A 20007-nucleotide genomic window follows, 5' to 3' on the forward strand; every position below is an offset into this window, starting at 1 on the left:
CCGCAAATATACCTTAGCTGTTGAAGGTTAAATTGGTTAAATAAAGGCTCAAAGTAGTGAAAACCCATTCGGGACATCCTAGGAACCATGTTGAGAAGCCAGAGTTGCAGATTGCAAACAAGGTATAATTTGTCCCTGAAAACCTACATCACGAAAGAACTAGCAAGTCTTCACTATATTTCCAATGTGCATGCAAAGTAACCAATGACCTTCACATCCTCACTGACAGTGACGGCCCTATGACTGCTGCATTCTCACAGATTGGGACCATCACGACATTCATCTCTTCAAGTGACCATCTTATGAAAGACTACGAACTACTGATGACCAAAAAGACCCTAATCATAAACTGAAAACCTCTAAATAAAGTTTGTTACAAAGCTTTGTTAGATGCTGTTCGATGCCACATTTAAAACACTAACCCCTCTGGTTAAAAGCCTGTAGTTTGATCAACATGTTTGGAAACTAGTTGTCTTAGTTCTTCACCATCTTGTGCTTGGGTCTTTGAACACAGCATACAAACTGAAAAGGTTGACACATTTCTTAAACAAGTCACCATAATAAAACCAGAACACCACAAATGCAAAGCAGAAGATCCACTTTATTGATACTAACAACTCATTGGCCCTCAGGGCAGTGTGATTTCCTGCCCAGGGTACTGACCGCACGCATGTCCAGTTACACAGCTTGGGCTGTGGAGCCTGTCCACAAGGGCTGTTGCAAATGACCATGCCCATGGGTTCATAGACCCAGAATTAATTTCATCCTTTAAATTTGAGTGCAAAAAAGGGAAAATGAAAATGAAGAGGCAGGCAATGAGCCCAGTCACACTCCTAAAGAAATGTGGAAAACAGGGTCACAGCCATAAGTTTTAAATTGCTTGTGAAACGGACAAGAAAGGAGGTCCGATAGGTATAGTAACAGAACAGCCTCAAAGGCACTTTAGAAAAGACAGTCCTCTACCAGTTGGGAAACGTAGGCAGGGGTGGTAGCAGGGCAGTTTGCCAAGGGGTGGGAATGGGAGGGGAAAACTAGCAGCATTGAGGAGGAAATATACTGCAACCCCTACCCCAAGTGCTCATCAGGCAATCCCTCAAATACCACCAGGTGCTGCCCAGTCAATACAGCTGACACAAAAATAAAAAACACAGGAAGAGGTACAAACAAAGGTAATGTATTAAATCTCCTGGAGACTGCAATCGAGAGGCTTTACCTACAGCCGTTTTTTGGGGTTTTTTTCAATTGTGGATCACAAAGGTTACTGCACCTTGATCTTAAATCATTGCCCATGTGATATTTTAAAGCTTCCCTTCAATGACCAGGCAGGTTTGCGTGCGGTCAGGAACACCCATTGGTCTTTTGACACACAATGACATTGCCTCAGACAGTGAAAAGTCACCATTTTGGTTGGTAGTCAACTCCAATCTTCTTCTTTATACAGAATACTGACTCAACAAGTAGCAATTCTACTCAGACTGGCACCAAGTAAGATCGACAAATGCCCTTTAAAATAGATCTTGCGTTAACAAGCCAGTCATTTTGTTCCATAACTAAGCTGTAATATACAACGTAAATTGTCTGTTTTTCACTCTTTTCCATTTTCTTCACCTTTAAAATTTTTTTTTGTAGCCCAAAATATTCTGTCCTCAAAATTCTGCATTCAATTAAGATCAGAATGTACAGGCAAATAACAGTCTCTTCTGTACTAAAACCTCCTAAACAGGCCAACACGTCTCCACCAATGGCTGGGGGGGAAGGTCTGAAGTTCGGTTTTGTGGAAAAGGGAATGGGGTAGGGTTGCATTTTCCATGTAGATCAACACAACGTGGAAGTCACCTGTCCCTAGTTGCAATAATAGGGACGCAGTATATGTGTGCAGTATCTGGAAGGCCAGGGTTCTGTCAGTTGTTCTCAATCTGCTCCAGGTCCAAGTCGGCGCAGTCGAGTGGGAAGAGGGTGTCCTCTGCGCTTTCACAGTCGCTGACATCTGCGTCCTCGTCGCTCTCGCTGACGGCTGCAGCACTACTGAGGGTTCGCAGGTGGGGGTGGGGCGGTCCAGGCCGCAGTCCCAGCCGCAACAGTACTGGCGCCCGCCCTGCAGGCTCCGCCCCCGCATCTGACAGGAGATCCTCTGAGTCGCAAGGCAATGACACTATGGTCTGGCCTTGGGGGTCTTCGTCATCCTCATAGTCCAGGGAGCAGAGGCTTTTGGAGTTTTTTAACGTCTGTAGGGAGAGAGAGGGGGGCGATGAAGAGAGCTGGAATTAGAAATGGAATTCCTAAGAATACCACAATGATGGATGCAACACAGGCTGCTTTAATCTCATGTTCATCATGAACTGAAATCAAACCATTGTTTCTCAGGAAATAATTGTGCTTCTCTTCCTTAAAATTACAAAAAGGGGGCCATTTTGTTTGAGAACAGAATGACCTGATAGAAAGAATTTTAGTCACATGCTTGAAAACCTGGTCTTACAGAAGCCTGGGGGATGCAAGACTCATTAAGAACTTAGTAACTTTGAACATACTATGGGTTTTTTTCCATAGTACTAAATGATTTAATCTGCATGGGTTGTAAGAAATGGACAACAAATAGAAAGTAGACATTTCTTGCCATAATAGTACTCTATGCTTTGGTGTACAATAATTCTGTTGCTAGTGTAAAAACGTCTTCACACCTTCTCTGGTGGTACAAAAATGGAAAAATCAATCACAAAATCCCTTAGACCACAGCTAGCAATTAGGTCACAGATCTCCCTTTACAAAGCTGCCAACTTTACCAATTATAAGGCCAAACGAGTTAAGAACAATATCAGAATAAGAAAAGTGCCCCACATTTTCACAAACGTGCTCTGGATGCAGTCGTCCCCCCCCCCACAAAAACCTCCGCCTGCCTGCGTGGTCTCCTCTTTGACTGGCCAGAGTGCGAGGGGTTCAGACCACAGAGAGGGAGGGGAGGAGAAAAAAAAAAATCACTTCATTAAATGCCATTCCCGGCCTAATTTTCCCATTGTGTTTGTGCGAGTGCAGCCGAAAGAGAAGCGGGGCGACAGATGCTCTAGCGGGCCGCCTCCCTTGCCAAGCGTCTTTACAGAGCGGGGAGAAAAGCTCTGGGCTCTTTTATTCGGAGAGAGTGCGCCCCTGGCCTGCTCTCCGGGCCTGGGGGTTGGGGGGGTGGGGGGGGGCAGACGGACAAAGGGCCGACTTGTCTGCGGCTCTGCTCCCGGTGGTTGATTATCATCTCCTGCCCCGGCCCCTCCGCTATCGCATTCCCGTCGTCCCAGGCCGCCTGGAATCTACACTTTAAATGGCCGTGCTCCCAGTGCACAATGGATAAAAAGGGGCCCTTTGACTGTTCATGCGTCGGTGAGAAGAAAGGCAACCGAGGGACCCACTCCCCCGTGCCCCTTTCCCAGTCTCACTCACCATAGGATGGCGTAAGCTTCGTACTCGCCCCTTTTTAGGCAGCGGGGGTCTACATTTCCATAAACCCCTGTCAAACTTTTAAAAAAACCTCCACTTCATTCAACAGGTTTCTTGTGTTAAAAGAAAACTGACATCTCTCTTTGCAGATGTTAGGAGGAGTTGATGTACACCGAGTAGCTGAAGAGCTTCTTTCAGCTGCTTAGCCTGCTTTGCCATGCCAGCTTTCTCTTTTAGAAAACTGCTGAGGGGGTCTAACAATTGAATAAGCTTGTCTGGAGCAAGCTCCCAATTTGGCTCAGGGTACTCCGTTGAAAAAAAGGAGGAGAGCACAGTTTTTGGGCTGATCCTGGAACAGTGATGAGTGCTCTCTCAGAAACAGACTCAAGGCTTATGGTTTACACACTGCACCATGGTCAGCCATTACAATGGCCTGTATCTGGGAATACTTGTTTATATCTTGGTGAATGTAAAATGTTTTAGATGTGAAGTCGCAAGCACAGCCTTCAGCTGTTATTCAGTTTCATTAAGAATCAAAATGTTAAATCAGGTTACCCATGTAAACCATCCCAGGGTGCTTTACAACAAGATTACAGTATCTGGAATCAGAATACGAACGACTAGGCTATGTCTTAGAATATAATTAATTATATCATAGCTAGATTTTTATTATAGCTGCACCTCTGGTATGACTCAGGATTATGAGTAATAGGGATGAGCGTGGTTAAACAAACTTTTATAAGTTATACATGATATTAATATACAAAGGATATTAAAGAGAGCACCAACATATTAATAGTTTTCAAAAAATTATAATCAGATTATGTTTTAGGGGCAAGATCGTGGAGTTTATAAGGATCCTCTCAAGCCCATATATGAAACCCCCATGCGGCTGGGGGTTACTGATCCCATCTCTGTATGCAACACTCAGCAAGGAGGGTGGACAGCCCCTGCTCCTTTAAAAAATAATAAATAAATAGAAAGTTCAGAATCATGTTCACATTGCTAAAAAGACGTTCTCACAGCAAAGACACAGCAAACTGGCTACAACAAGGTTTGACTACTTCTATCTAGTTCTGAGTTTTCTGTGTGAGTGTTCTTAAATGTACACCAGCTTCAAAGGACCAGCTAATGAATGGAAATGTCTACATGCTACGGTTCCTAAAGGCCAAAAATACATCCAGACATCTCAGCTCAGCTGACATGAAGAGCAGATAAAATAGACTAGACAATATTTTTATTTTGGTTTTTCTTGTTCAGTTTCCTTCTTATGTTTAGGTTTAGGTAGGCTGACAGTTTGGTGCCCGACAGTGCACATTTATTTATTTCTGAATGCATATCAGAGTGCTATTGCCATGTTTGGCATTGATGATTTCAGATTTGTGCTAAAGGCTTAATAATGCACATTATTTTGGCTATTGGCTTTCCGAATATTCAGTGGTATATCTACTGTATGAACTATAAGTTTATATACAGTATCTATATATAAACTTACTACAAGCTGTAGTAGTTAGCAGTGCCTATGACTGACTATAACCAGCAGTGGAGAGGGCATAGTCAGTTCCAGGCACTGGTTACAACTACAGTAAGTTCATATATATATATATATATATAAACTTACAGTTAAAGAAAGAAATCCTATCGCTAAGCCATCAAATGGCTACTCCATACCTTGACACTGCAGTAGCCTTAACCAGGGACACACAAAGGGGAACCAAGGCCTCAGTGAAGTGGCAATCGCTTGGCTTCAAGCAGGGATACTCAAATCTGGCCAGTAGTACTGCTGGTTTTCATTCTTGCTCTCTCATCAGGACTGACTTAAACCTGAGACACCAGCAGAGTTAAATCTCTGGCCAATCACTGACATTAATAGATCAATTAACTATCAGGTAGAAAAGAAAACCAGCAGTACTACTGGCCTGGAAGTCCAGATTTGCATATCCCTATCTTAGTCAGAGAAACTACGAGTACAGCACAGCGGGTACCTTATTACTATATTGAGCCATGCCACAGTAATGTGCTCACTGAACTTCGCCCCGCGCAGTACTCACTAACACACAGAGAGCACTCTCTAAACAACATTGACACAGAGCTCTCACTAAACCACACTGACACAGAGCTCTCACTAAACCACACTGACACAGAGCTCTCACTAAACCACACTGACACAGAGGTCTCAATAAACCACACTGACACAGAGCTCTCACTAAACCACACTGACACAGAGCTCTCACTAAACCACACTGACACAGAACTCTCACTAAACTACGCTGACACAGAGCTCTAAATAAACCACACTAGTAGTAGTAGTATTTTTTATTCAGTCATTACACACAATACAATAAATATAAACAGTCTAGACAGTATAAACAAGTCAACAATCTATGTATTAGGCTAGGTAGTGACTGAAAAGGCACCGGCAGAAGCATAATGCTTATATAGCTATGCCTATCCTACATTCTTATCAATTTAAGCTACCCTCCAAAAATAAAACATAATAATAAAATAAAAATCATTCACAATTGTAACCCTCACAAATAGCATTATAAACCATTCTTCTGAAAACCAAAAGCGAGTTACACATTCTTACATTTATATTAGCATTATTCCATAATTTAACCCCAACAATAGAAATAGGCTACATCTCCTTTTAATCCCTTTTTTAGCTTTTTGTACAGTAAACTTACAAACATCTCTCAAATCATATTTTCACTCCTGTATTGAAGAAAACCTTTGTATACAATCTGGGAGGGACTTTGTTTTAGCTCTAAACATAATTTGCATTATTTTATAATACACCAAATCATTAAATTTCATAACATGGGATTTTATAAACATTGGATTAGTGTGATCATAGTAACCAGCCTTATTAATAATACGTATGGCTCGTTTTTGTAGTAAGACTATTGAATTTATAGTCGTTTTAAAGGCCGACCCACACAATTCCACACAGTAAGACATATAAGGAAGTATAAGTGAGCGATAAATTGTATACAAGGCCTTATAATTTAATATATCCCTAGATTTATACAGGATTGCTATTGACTTTGAAATCTTTCCTTTAATATAGTCAATATGTTGTTTCCATGTTAATTTATGATCAATCACAACCCCTAAGAATTTTGTCTCAAAAACTCTTTCAATTTCAACATCACAGATTTTTAATTCACAATCCTCATCAATTTCCTTTTGATTACCAAAAACATAAATTTAGTTTTCTTAATATTGAGAGACAATTTATTAACATCAAACCAAGTTTTGAGAATTTCCAGCTCCCTTTCAATAGCATACCTTCCTTTACATACAGTAACATACTGTTCCTTTAAATTTTTCCCAGAGCAAAATAGATTTGTATCGTCTGCAAAAATGACAAATTTTTACATTTCAGTAACATTGCAAACATCATTAATGTTTGCAACGCTGACACAGAGCACTCACTAAACCACACTGACACAGGGCTCTCACGAAACCACACTGACACAGGGCTCTCAATAAACCACACTGACACAGGGCTCTCAATAAACCATACTGACAGAGCTCTCAAAAAGCACACTGACACAGCTCTCACTAAACCACACTGACACAGAGCTCTCACTAAACCACACTGACACAGAGCTCTCACTAAACCACACTGACACAGAGCTCTCACTAAACCACACTGACACAGAGCTCTCACTAAACCATACTGACAGAGCTCTCAAAACCCACACTGACACAGAGCTCTCACTAAACCACACTGACACAGATCTCTCACTAAACCACAGATACATAGCTCTCACTAAACCACACTGACACAGATCTCTCACTAAACCATATTGACAGAGCTCTCAAAACCCACACTGACACAGATCTCTCACTAAACCACAGATACATAGCTCTCACTAAACCACACTGACACAGATCTCTCACTAAACCATACTGACAGAGCTCTCAAAACCCACACTGACACAGAGCTCTCACTAAACCACACTGACACAGATCTCTCACTAAACCACAGATACATAGCTCTCACTAAACCACACTGACAGAGCTCTCACTAAACCACACTGACACAGAGCTCTCAATACACCACACTGACACAGAGCTCTCAATACACCACACAGACACAGAGCTCTCAATACACCACACAGACACAGAGCACTCTAAACCACAGACAGTAATCAGTTAAAAGTAATATTTCGATTAAGCTTCTACAGGGTCCGGAATAACGCGATTTCTCTAATACCTGGGTTTACATGGATTTGTTCAATAAAAGGTCTGCGGAACTGAATTATTAACACTCACTACAAATTCGATTAAACTTGAAGAGTTTCTTCATCTATCCAAAAATGACTTTTATTCACAATTACACCGCTGCTCCTCACGCCACTCAGCACGCTGCTGCTCATCAGGTTTGTTTGAGTTTTGTTGGTGATCTGTAGAAGCAACAACCGGATCACTGACCTTTCGCATGCATAGTATAAGAAAGCCAAAAGAAATCAGACTAAGATTACATGCACCAAAGAAACATCTGATGATTTATATGCTCAAGATTCAAATCAAACAGCGGGGACCAGTGTAAAATATAGGCTAATGCATGCAGTGTAAAGAGTGAAACTACTGCCACAGTGATGATAGAGGTCTGTTCCATAAAGAAAAGGGAAGTAAAACCTGCTGCCTGTAATTCTCTCATATGTGGCCATGTGACACACAAAAATATGTTTTTAAAGTACACCCAAGAGAAAACTTATTTTAGTGCCATAAATACATCTTTCAGCAATTGATGTGAAGGAAAATTGTGGAATGGAACTTAAATGGATATGTTTGACCTTTTCACATAGGCCAACTGTGAGGAAAGTGAGCATGTCAAACCTGAACACATTTTTGGCATTTCTTTTGAACCAATAATATATAAAAAGCAACACAGTGACAGTTGGGAGTTAGCCAATATGCCAAATGGATTAGGGCATATTAATGTCAGCTAAAATAAAATGCATAGGATTGTTTAATCCCAGTATTTCTGTGAATTTCACTGGCAAAAACATTTAAACCACACTGTTTAGTATTGAACAACTAGTAGCTAATTCTGTAATTACAGCTGTAACAACTTTGTGTCTAATATTGTTTTTATTTTTATTGTAGTTACAGAAGCCGGCCAGTGTGTGGGGTGCCCCTTTTTCTAATTGAGAGCACCTGGGGGGAAACCCTATAATAAGGAAGCCCCAGTGCTTTCTGCCCTGTTCTCTCTCTCTTTCTCACTCAATTCTAGGTAAGCCTGCACCAAGTCAGGCGGTTGGAGGGCCCGCAGGTTTTTTCCTTCACCCTCCTTTTTTCACTGGTTTTGCGTTGTACATTCACATCCCACTGTTGCACACACACATCCACACACATTTAATATAAATACCCTACATTTCACTCATACGTGCATCATTGTCTTCTTCTTAATAAATCATTCCTTTGATTAAAAATATACCTTGTTGTGTTGTCTCCCTTTTTGTCATGACTATAGCTTGAGTCGTAACACAGCTTTCCAGTCTTTTATTCTGCAGAAGCAGAACGTTGCAAGCAAACGTTGGCCACACGAGAACAGTCAAGCGAATATCAAGACTGGCCAGGGACGCCCAGCAGTACCATCAAGGACCACCAGGGGTTTTTGCCCCTGTTGAAATCACAGAGGATAAAGGACTCAGGCTAACCTTACTACAAATCGCCTGAACTAGGTCAGGCTCAAATACAGTACAGACATACAAATTTCCCCTAATAAGTGCCCTACAAAATAGTGGACTTTGGCTGTGGAGCCTGATGTTTAACTTGAGTTTACCTTGTTTGCAATCTACATGAGCTATGACCTTCTGGCCAGTGCAAAGTGTTGCTAATGAATGATATCAGCAAACAGCAATAGATTAAAGCCAGACTCATATAGGAGATGGCACAACTGCGCACAAGTCAACGGTCAGTGTTTTAACAGGACACTGCCCTCCTGGAATATAAGGACCAATGCCTCCGATTCTGTGAGGTTGCACAAATCATCAGAGGAAAATGGTAGCAAAGAATATATAGCCAGTACTTCATTAGAAGGTCAGTAAGATCCTTTGAAATCGACATAGTGAGAATTTCGGTTTCATTTCCAAAAAGTTACATAACTGTCAAAGTCAGCTGAAATCATTTGACATCATGAAGAGATGTTCCCCATTACTGATGGTTGGGTAACTAGTGAATGTACCACCCTGTACTTCTTTCCTGTCCCACCCACCACAGGTTGTGCAGCCCTCGGCCAACTGCAGCGGTAAGAAGTCCCATGGTTACACACCAACACATGCTTCCGCACACACTCTGCCACTCTACCACCCTTCGTCACTTCCCGTTAATGACCAGACAATCACGAGAAGCTTGTTGATTAGAAACTGATGCGATGGAACCAGGCCAGCTTATCAGATGCTAGATGTGGATGTGTGCTTTGCTGCGCTGAGGGGAAATGACTCATTGTGGAGCTTCAGGGCGTTTACCTGACAGTCTGTCCCCTATCAACTGGCAGGGGAAGCACAGTGAGCAACGCTCTCACCTGCAACCACATACTTACAAGTCTGAAACAGTCCCTCAAACAGTCATTTAACACTTGCCTGATGCAGCTGTCTAAAGTGCCAAGTCCTGGCTTTTCCTGGCTGGAAAAAAAAGGTTTTAAGAGGCTGGTGTCAGTCACTGAAAAGTGTAGTATGGTCCACATGTTAAACCAAGCACTACTAAATGACTACTAGGTCTGGTGTACTTTCTTGTGGAGGTCTCAATTTGTTTTCAACAGTTAGAGGAGTTCTAGGTTTATAAGTATCCCATTTATGTTCCAGAAATGCAACCTGAATGAAATGAAATGATAGGGAAAAATAAACTCTGCATTTCTATGGACTACTATTACCATAACAACTTTTTTTCTTAAATATAATTCATTTTCAACAGAAAACAGTCACTGTGAAGTGAAAATCTTGTAAATGGCACAATACCCAATTGTTTGATTACCATGTCAATTGTCAACTGGTTAAGAAACAGTCCTCCTTTACCATAGCCCTCAAAAACACAGGACCCCCAAATATTGTGCACAGCCTGGAAAAATGACCTGCCCAAGTGCTACACAAAGAATAAAAGCAGTTTTTAAAAGTTTCAGAACAAGTAAGAGTATGTCAGGTTCCAGCCACAGATACATTTTTGGAAGCTTCTGCAGTTTGTGGCATATTGTAGGGCCGTTTGATCATTGCCTTCAACAAAGAGGCCCTTCTCTGCAGGCTATGTGGTGTCCAAGGACAAGCCACGGGCAAACTTTCAACAAAGGCAGTCATTTTCAAAACTTTCCACAAGAGAAAAAACACAAAATGACGTTTCCTGCCATCCCACAACCGGAGTGGCCACCCACATATGGTCACTGGCACACTTGTTTGCACACGCGCACATGCACTAAAGTGCACAGACAAATCTGAGGATTCTGTTTGATGCAGCTTCACTGTGATCTGAGATAATTAGAGAGGAAATAAAGGAGAATTCTGAGCAATGCCTGTCCATCCCCACTCACTGGCACGAAGCACAGCCAAGCACAGGTTTAGAGAACCACAGCTGCAGAGAGCTCAGGTAGAGGTAGAGTCATAACCAAAAGTGTATATTGCTCACCTGAGCAGAACCTTAATGCTGCACAACCTGGACAAGCTACTGATATTCTGACCGCAGAGCCCTCCATGGGTAACCCAGACAGCAACCTCTGCACCGAGAAAAAGACAACCGAGATACAGTAAATCTAGCTGAAGGTTGAGGAAAACTGAACTAGTGCTGGTGCTTTAAAAACACAGCATGCTTTAAAAAGCATGCTTCAAAAACACACTTTAAAATGTTACAAAGCTTTCTCTGGTAAAATTGCTCTGAACAGTGAATTTTTAGTGTGTGGAGCACAGCTTTAGTGCAGTCACTTACAAAATAAAATGCATGCATGTACTTCGCATATAAACTGGTGACTTTTTTTGTTAAAACACAATGAGGTCCAGTTCACATATGACAACTTATAATTTAGCATATACATCCATGATGCAGATGGGCAGCAACATGAGGTATTTAATCCACTGGCATCACACCCATGGCGTGAATGACCCGAGCCAGACAGGCTCTTCACAGCCTGACAGCAGCGTTGCTGCCATTATGTATCTGTAGCTCGTCATTCCTCAATGGCTGTGCGTTGTTGCCAGGAGAAAAGGGGAATTGTGGGTGGGGGTGCTACAACCACTCAATGGGGTCATGATTTTCACCCCACCTCTCCCGCCCCTCCTTTTCCGTTCCGGGTGTCCAACAGCCAGCGGGGTTTATGATTTGGGAGGGCAGGACAAGGGGCCATCTTCACTGACCCTTCCTTTCTCAAGACCCCCCTCTCCCCTCACCCGCCCCACCACCACCACCACCACTGTCTACAGCTAGGAATGAGGAGAGGGAGACGGACTGTCAGATCATCCTATTGTTAACCGCGGGGCTCAGCGCCCGACCTCCCGCTGAGCTGGACACAGAGGCCACCTTCTCTACTTAGACTGGGGGCAGGGGGGCACAGAGTTCACAACTACTAAGTATATACCACAAACAAATGAATCTGAAGGGCTGGTGTGCACGTACCCTGTGCATTTCTGAACAATTGCTCCACAGTACCCAATATACAAAACCTTTGCAGGCCTCGAGTCAGTGATCAGAAGGTCAGAAACTTTGTCAATGCCAAGGCCTGTTAAAATGTTTGCAAATACATTATATGGGAATCCCATCCATATTCATTCACTGTCACTATAGATTAGTTACTGTAAGATATTCATTAAATGCAATTAATGTAAGATATTAATTTATTTATTTACATCTTAGGATCACACAATTCTTATATAGGTGTTTTACTACTGTACCATGGGGAGGCCACCAGAGCTACTAAATAGAGATTTTCAGAGTATCTTGCAAACATCAAACTAGATCAGCTTTGCTTGCCATTGTCACCAAATTATAAATGTCAATGACTATTAAGGAATTGTAAGAAAAAAGCGGTAATGAGTGTTCTGCAGCTCTCCATCTGTGATGCATTAAGACTGGATGCAACAAAAGATGAATAGCATTCCAATTCCAGTGCAACTGATGGAGTAGCATGTTGTGATAAAAAGACACATTTTGTAATAAATGTGTTTAAGCATGATAAAACTTAGTTAAGGCTGAACATGGCTTGCAGCATAGCTTGCAAGTTAAACCTCAAATATGGGAGAGAGAAGCAAACTGACCCTCTACCATTCAGCTAGATAAATCTTTGTGTTACTGTAATTCAATTACTTCAAAGTTGGTCCAAAAAGACTATTACTTTCCAATGTGATACAATACCCTCTCCCTGTAAGGGAAATAAGAAATAAAAAGGCACAGTGCAACAGCAACACTACACTGCTATCCTTATCTCACTCTACTGGTAAATAATCATTACTGTCATTACCCTGGTGGGGAGCTGCAAAGTGCAGAATCTGCAACTGTTCACAGGTCAGTTTCTCCAGTCACAACAATGAATCAACAGACACAGATTCAAAGTAAACATACAAATACATGTTTAAACTTCCCACTGTGGATTTTTTTTCCTCAGGATGGTTTTCTTTTTACTTCCCACTAGGGAGTTTTTTTTCGACCTCACTTGGAGGGCTTTTTGTGTATTCAGGCTTTGGGTATTTGTCTTTTTCCTGTTTTCCAGTAAAGCATCTTTATGACACTGACTATAAAAAGCACTACACAAATAAAACAGAAGTGACTTGAACTGAAATGTAAATCAGATTGGAGGAATCTCATCTTAAGTGAAGGAGATTCATGTCACGTCATAGCCAAACAGTTAAAAACTCACCATCATGGCCAAATTTTTCAAAACACACCATTATAGCCACAAGATTAAAAACTCATAAAACAGTTCAAATGTTCACAGACCATACCATAAAAATACCAGTCTCATGCGGGCCCTCCCTCTTCATGAGAGGAATCCTCAAGCATTCTGGGAAGAGCCACTTCAGCTGAACATGAGAGGAAGCACTGCATGAAGTCAATTAGGAGGTAGGGACAGTAGAAACTGGGACGGGCTTGTTTAGCACTACAAACAAACCACCCAAGACAATAGGAACGCATTCCCCCAGGGTCCCCCAGGGTCCCCCAGGGCCAGACACCAACACAGGGAGTGGAACAAAACCCTCCTCTCACTCTGAACTTCACACATATCCACACACCCAACACCCCTGCCTCCAAGACTTCAATTCAATATATTCAACACGTTCAGTTGTAGAAACACAGGAGTTTCACACTTGTGACAGTCTTTACATACTGTCTATGGAAGGTTGACTGCCTTGGTAATCCTTTCCTCCCAGGAATCCACCATTGTAGGTCTTCTGCCAGTCACAAGATGTTTTGTGATGTCAACAAGGCCTGTCAGTCTGAATGGTTCTTTTCTGGTGAGTTGCCAAAAAAAGGGGGGGGGGGGGGGTTGGGTTCCACGGTATAGTGGACTTGAGCTTTTCTGAAATAAGTCTTAATTCCCCTGCATTTCCTCTCCAATGTTGAATTAAGCATTACGACACAAGACGTGCCGTAATGTGAATACAGTCACAGCTACAGGGGTGTTGTCAGGCATAAAGAAAAGCGAAGCTCTACTATAGTTCCAGCTCTACTATATAAATGAAGAATAATTAGGCAGCCTGGTTTCAGCTCTACTATGTAAATGAAGCAAAATGAGCTAGCCTGGTTCCAGCTCTACTAAGCAAATTAGCATAATTAGGGAGCCTGGTTCCAGCTCTACTATGGAAATGAAGTAAAATGAGCTAGCCTGGTTCCAGCTCTACTATGTAAATGAAGCATAATTAGGCAGCCTGGTTCCAGCTCTACTATGGAAATGAAGCATAATTAGGGAGCCTGGTTCCAGCTCCACTATGGAAATGAAGCAAAATAAGCTAGCCTGGTTCTAGGTATACTATGCTACATGACTCACTCAGAGGAGGAATTGCCACAGCATGTAGAGGATACTGAAGGACTATGCCTTCTCTGGCTTGTCTTACAGCCCTGTTTGACCAAGTGTAAAAACACCCTCAAAGCACTAATCTGACCTTTTTGGAGACTAACAAGGAGATAAAGTGTGCAATCAGTTTCAAATCAGTTTGTTCTGAGATTTCAGTGCAGACACACCTACAGCTGAACCAAGGAGAAACTTGGGCAACTGAGAAACCAGAGCACAGTTGATGGGTGGAAATGCATCCAAATCTTCCAAAGTCATACTGAAGCATACGACAGCTGTTCCTGCTCACTGGGCAGTTTATCACCATTCCAACAAAGCTCGACCCAGTTCCTAAATATCTGTAACCACCCTCCGTTAACACCATGCAGACCACTAAGTACAAACCCCTTCACACTGACCACCTCCAAAACAAACTAGAGAGCAGAGTTGTCAAAGTCAGCACAAGCCCGTCAGGACCCAAACCTGACGCAGATCGGTTTTGGGCAGAGAATTTACTAGTAGCAATTTACGCATTGCTACTTTTTGAGTCAATCACTGGTTAAACACTCAACTTTTTGAGTCTTTGAATACTTTTTCTGTTTGTTAAAATGTATCTATTTACAACAACTCCCGTTTGCAGTAATTAACTACATGGTGAATACAGCTTTAAAAATGTACTGTAATTATTTATTTGGCAAAACTAGTTTACTCTGGCTTTACTATGAGGCTGCTCAGTTTTAAATAAGCAGAAAACAGACAAATAATGACATCATTAATATAGGTCATGTAGATGTTTTAATATAAGCCTAAAGGATTTTGTTTAATTTAGGGCATACTCCAGAGTTTTTCACCACAGACGCGTGTTTCTAGTCAACCTCATGGTGTTCCTGCTCTCCTGTCTCTCTCCTCGTTACGCAGTGTGCGTGTGTGGGCTGAGCCACCATCCAAGTTGCACAGCCGTTTTCTGTCAACTCACTTTTTTTTTTTGGTCAGGCTCAGGCTTAGTAAAATGAGTGTGATCTCGGGCCGGGTCAAGCTCAGGCTTAAACTCAGGTCAGGTCAGGCTTGAATTTTCAGGTTGTAAACTGTACAAGAGAGTATGAGCACAAACAAGCATCTCCCACAATGCAATCAGAGTGAAGGGCAGAGCTGGGTCTCTCCCACAATGCAGTGCAGGCAGCGCAGTCATGTCCACAATGCATTGCAGGCAGAGTGCAGTCTCTCCCACAATGCAGTGCAAGCAGAGTGCAGTCTCTCCCACAATGCAGTGCAGGTAGAGAGCAGTGTCTCCCACAGCACAAGATGAGCATAAGGTCTCTCCCACAATGTACTATCTGAATCTATACTACCCAATCTACACTAAATTTCAGTCGTATTCTGCTTATTCTCAGTGACACAAATGAAATATTTACAAGTTGAGTGGATGGAGTAGGGGCATCCATCTGTATAAGGTATTCTCTACGCAAATGAATTTGTACAGCATAGCTGTGCCTGGCTCATGAAACTCAGATCCAACAGTCAACCTAGGCATTGCAGATCAAATATGAATCAAGATTCTGCAATTTCATGGCCAATTCATCAGCTCAGATGTCATCATAAACATATTTTAGTGGACTCTTTAGGTGGAATATCACAGTTTATGAACAGGCCGACATGTTTCTCCAGGTTGTAAACGCAAGACCGAAACCAATCTAGCCAATCAGGTGCTGGCATTGTTCCATCGTATTAAAAAGTAAATGATCAAATTTGTGGGCAGCAACAATTTTCCAGCTGGATGTCTTGATTGACATCTAGCTACATGATGTACAGTAGTATTAACTCCGAAGAGGTACTCTGACATCACGACTGGGGCTGGGCTTGAGTGGAACACAGAAAGAAATTTAAAAATGTTCAAGAGCAGCACTAAAATGTTTTCTATCAGTTGTTTTCTGCCAAATGATATTATTTCAGAAATGTTGAAATAATGGCATGAATTAAAATATTTAATCATAAAGTAGGCTTACAAACAAATTTACAGTTTTAAAAAAGGTGTAATTTCCCATTAAAGCTGCTGCTGGACTAGACGGACCAAAGTCAAGAGCGGTTCAAAGTCAAGCGATGTGTTGTTAGCATGAGTGCCAAGGTGGAAGCACTGAAAATGCACACTCAGGAACCAAAGTAATGGATGAAGTTTGATCTGCAATGCGCCATAACAGTGGAAATACTAATGATGAGGACTGGCGTGTTGCGGACATCACGTCATGTTTAGCAATTAATAACTTGGCAGCTGTTAGCACACAAGCCGTTTTCCAGGTGGTACAGCATGTAGTTCTGGCTGTTACTAAGCTAGATGGCTCAGAGTTTTACATTATACCACAGCCCACTTTAAATTGCAGTTGCTTCGACTAGTCAGGAGAGGGCTGCCCAAGCTTCATGAGTAACTTCTTTACCTTATGCCGTTATTGTTCTTTCATTCTGAATGGAAGGGAGCCGTTGTAATCAAACCTATAGTGATTACTCATTTTATCTGTACTAGAATGTGTGCAAGCCTCTTTGTGGTAAAATTACTTAAGGCCTGAATGGCAAGGTAATTTTCTTTTCCCAGAAACAGTCAGCCAAAAATGAACTTGTACGTACAAGAGAAACTTTTTTGGCTAACTTTTACAACTTTTTTTTTGGGCCTCCACCACTTAAGTTACACATACGACATAGCACTGGCATTGGAGCAGAATGTCCATAGCCTAAAACAAATTCATGAAAACAACCCAAATAAATTGCTTAATTTGCAAAATAACACTTAATTAGGCGATGCCTATCATGAGGTCTAATTAGTGTGAGAATAATGGTACGGAGCGCATGACACAAAGGCCAATGCAGGTGTGACCAAAATTTAAGACTGACATAAATAAAAGGTTTCTTTAAACTTATAATATTACAGGGGAGGATCGCCATAAATGTGACGCTTGATAAATGTAACACTGTCAATAACTGGCTACTGTAGCCATTTCAGGTTTGTACATGTGCAGTTCACATCGCTACCACCTCCCAAAGGAACGGAGCAATGTGATAACCTTTGCAGGAAATAATTCCGAAAAACAGTTTTTGAGCAAACCAAGTAATGACTGTTCCAAAAGTAATTTCCGGGTATAAGGCTTCATTTTTACTTACAATAAATCAAATCATACATCATTAGTGGGCTTGCTTCCGGTCACTGACTCTCGGACGTTTAGTAGGATGCATGCGCAGGTGGTCACTGACTTACTCATGGACGTTTCGTAGGACGCATTTCCAATGGCACAAGATTTTTAAGCACAGCTTTATCGCCTAACGTTACTTTAGCTAACCCTAACATGTTCGCGTTTCACCCACTTTAGTTAACCTAGTTAGCGCGTACGGATGCTATCCTGCACACATGAGTAGGAGCTACGGACACACAGCTACAACCGGCGTATGGATGCTATCCTGCACGCATGAGTAGGAGCTAATGACACACAGCTACAACCACCGATACAGATGTATGGACACACGGACACTACAACCACCGATACAGATGTATGGACACACAGAGGACAACAAATAACGTTACAGAGGTGAGGACATGCCATAGCTAGATAGCTATATAGTTAGTCAAATTTTACTCATGACACTTTGACTTATGACTATTCCCTGGAACATAATCGCTACTTGCTGATCCTCAGCTGTACGTGTAGCGCTACAGTGCGCCATGGGTCCGGACGGTTTCGTGCTTCTTTTGAGCTATGTAAAAATGGTTTACGGTTTATTTTAAGTTCTAAATGGTATAGCGCCTGGCTGATAAGGGCACAAGGTTGGTAAATCTTCTTCTAAATATACTGTATATATATTTTTAATATGTTAACACTTGTAGAATGAATAGTTCGTTTTGTAAACTTGGTGAACTAACATGTGTTACCTGCTATGTTAATTGCCATAGTCTATTATCTGTAATTAAATCAGCATTTTTTGCGCCTCGTTAAGAAGCTGTTTTCAGGCATTTCGTATTGTTTATTTTGGTTTTAAACTATTTAGATGTGTTTGATGTGCAGAACATGTGTTATCCATGGGTCCCCAAATATGATTTAGAATGAGCTATCACAGCAATCTGACTGACAGTAGGGAGGGAAAAACGGAGCTTGAGAATGTCACCAGCAGTGTATGCGCGTGAGCTCAACAGTAGTTTGTTGCCTTTTTTTAGTTCATTACAGGGGTGATAGAAATAAACGGTGCTGTGCTGTTAGCCTTTACTGATCGCCGTACAAGGTTAATGTGAAGTAGCTAGCACAATCGGACAGCACTAACCCATAAAAATGTACTTTGAATGATACTTGCTCAATTGAACGGTAAATCTGAAAAACATTCGATTATAGTCAGTGGCACCAAAATGTTCTTTCACACCCTCAATAAACGGCTAAAGTCCCAGTAGAAGATTGAATTAAACCTTTTAAAGTTATATATTTTCTGAAACGTTATGGATTCCGCTTGGCCACAGTGAGCGAAACTAGGCGATTTGAGCGTATAGTTTCTATGTAGGCTAAATTACGTCAGAAGGATTCAGCCTTGTTGTTTGCTACCTAAACTTCACTGCACACTTGTAACAGGGTGTCCGGTCAGATTTCTTTACGGGGCATGGAAAGGGGAGTGGTTATCCTCGTGTGACGCACTACGAGGAGAACATTCTCAACCGGCTGAAAATCGGACGATAAATTTAAAAAGCATATTTCTCCAAAAATAAAGAACGGACATATTTAATACTTTACTCATCGTGCTTCTTCAATGCCTCCTGTGCAAATAGCACATAAATCCGAGAAAGTGTGAAAACCACCATGTTACTCCTTTAAGAAGTTAGTGCTCGTTTGTGGTTAAGCGCATTTTGGGTTAACATACATTGGTGGTTGTCCGCTGCATTAAAGACATGCCGTGTACTATATTCTGTCGAGAGACCAGTGTTACAGGACCGAGCAACGCTAACTGTGCCTTTCAGAATATACACACAAATATAAATGAAATTAAAGCCGCAAGCGGCGTTGGGAGGGGTCCAAGCATTGGCACCATCGCGCCCCCTATGGAGCGATTTTAAAATGGCTTTGTCCTCATGATCATATGCCTTCACCCAACATATCTACTGAATATCATGATGATCGTATAAAATATTGATGACTTATGGCAAATTTTGTGCTAAGAGACGCTGTCGGATGACTTAGTTACGTCACCATGGATATGTCCTGGCCGCTTCCCGTAAAGGCCTTTACTATGTCGTAACACTTAGATGGCATGTCGTAACACTTAGATGGTCCGGCGTGTATGCACAGCTGCAGTGTTTCTGCGCTGCAACTAAAAAAGGCGTCACACTAGTGTTGTCACGATACCAAAATTTTGACTTTGATACTGATACCAGGTTTAGTATTACGATACTCAATACTGAAATGATACTTGAAACTTAAACGATGCTAATTCGATACTCGGTACCTAACGATACTGAAATTACCTTAATAGATCAGAAACGTAATGTCCACAAGGGTTGACCTCATTTTCTAATTCATGGTTTATGAACAACCTGGTTCATTAACAACCTTTAAGTTGAAGCCTCTTCAACATATTAATATGTA

The 20007-nt window shown here is 41.7% G+C and overlaps 1 protein-coding gene across 3 annotated transcripts in view; it reads right to left on the minus strand.

Annotated features, from left to right (window-relative positions):
* Positions 1 to 581: 581 nt before the first annotated feature.
* Positions 582 to 20007, minus strand: part of LOC135259590 (protein FAM53A-like) — a 52659-nt gene continuing 33233 nt past the window's right edge. For all 3 annotated transcript variants that reach the window (XM_064344123.1, XM_064344122.1, XM_064344124.1), the window contains exon 5: positions 582 to 2225. In XM_064344123.1, the coding sequence (XP_064200193.1) occupies positions 1902 to 2225 (324 nt within the window). In that variant the 3' untranslated portion in view covers positions 582 to 1901. The remainder of the gene's footprint in view (positions 2226 to 20007) is intronic.

Source organism: Anguilla rostrata, chromosome 7 (assembly GCF_018555375.3).
Source record: "Anguilla rostrata isolate EN2019 chromosome 7, ASM1855537v3, whole genome shotgun sequence".
Taxonomy (NCBI): domain Eukaryota; kingdom Metazoa; phylum Chordata; class Actinopteri; order Anguilliformes; family Anguillidae; genus Anguilla; species Anguilla rostrata.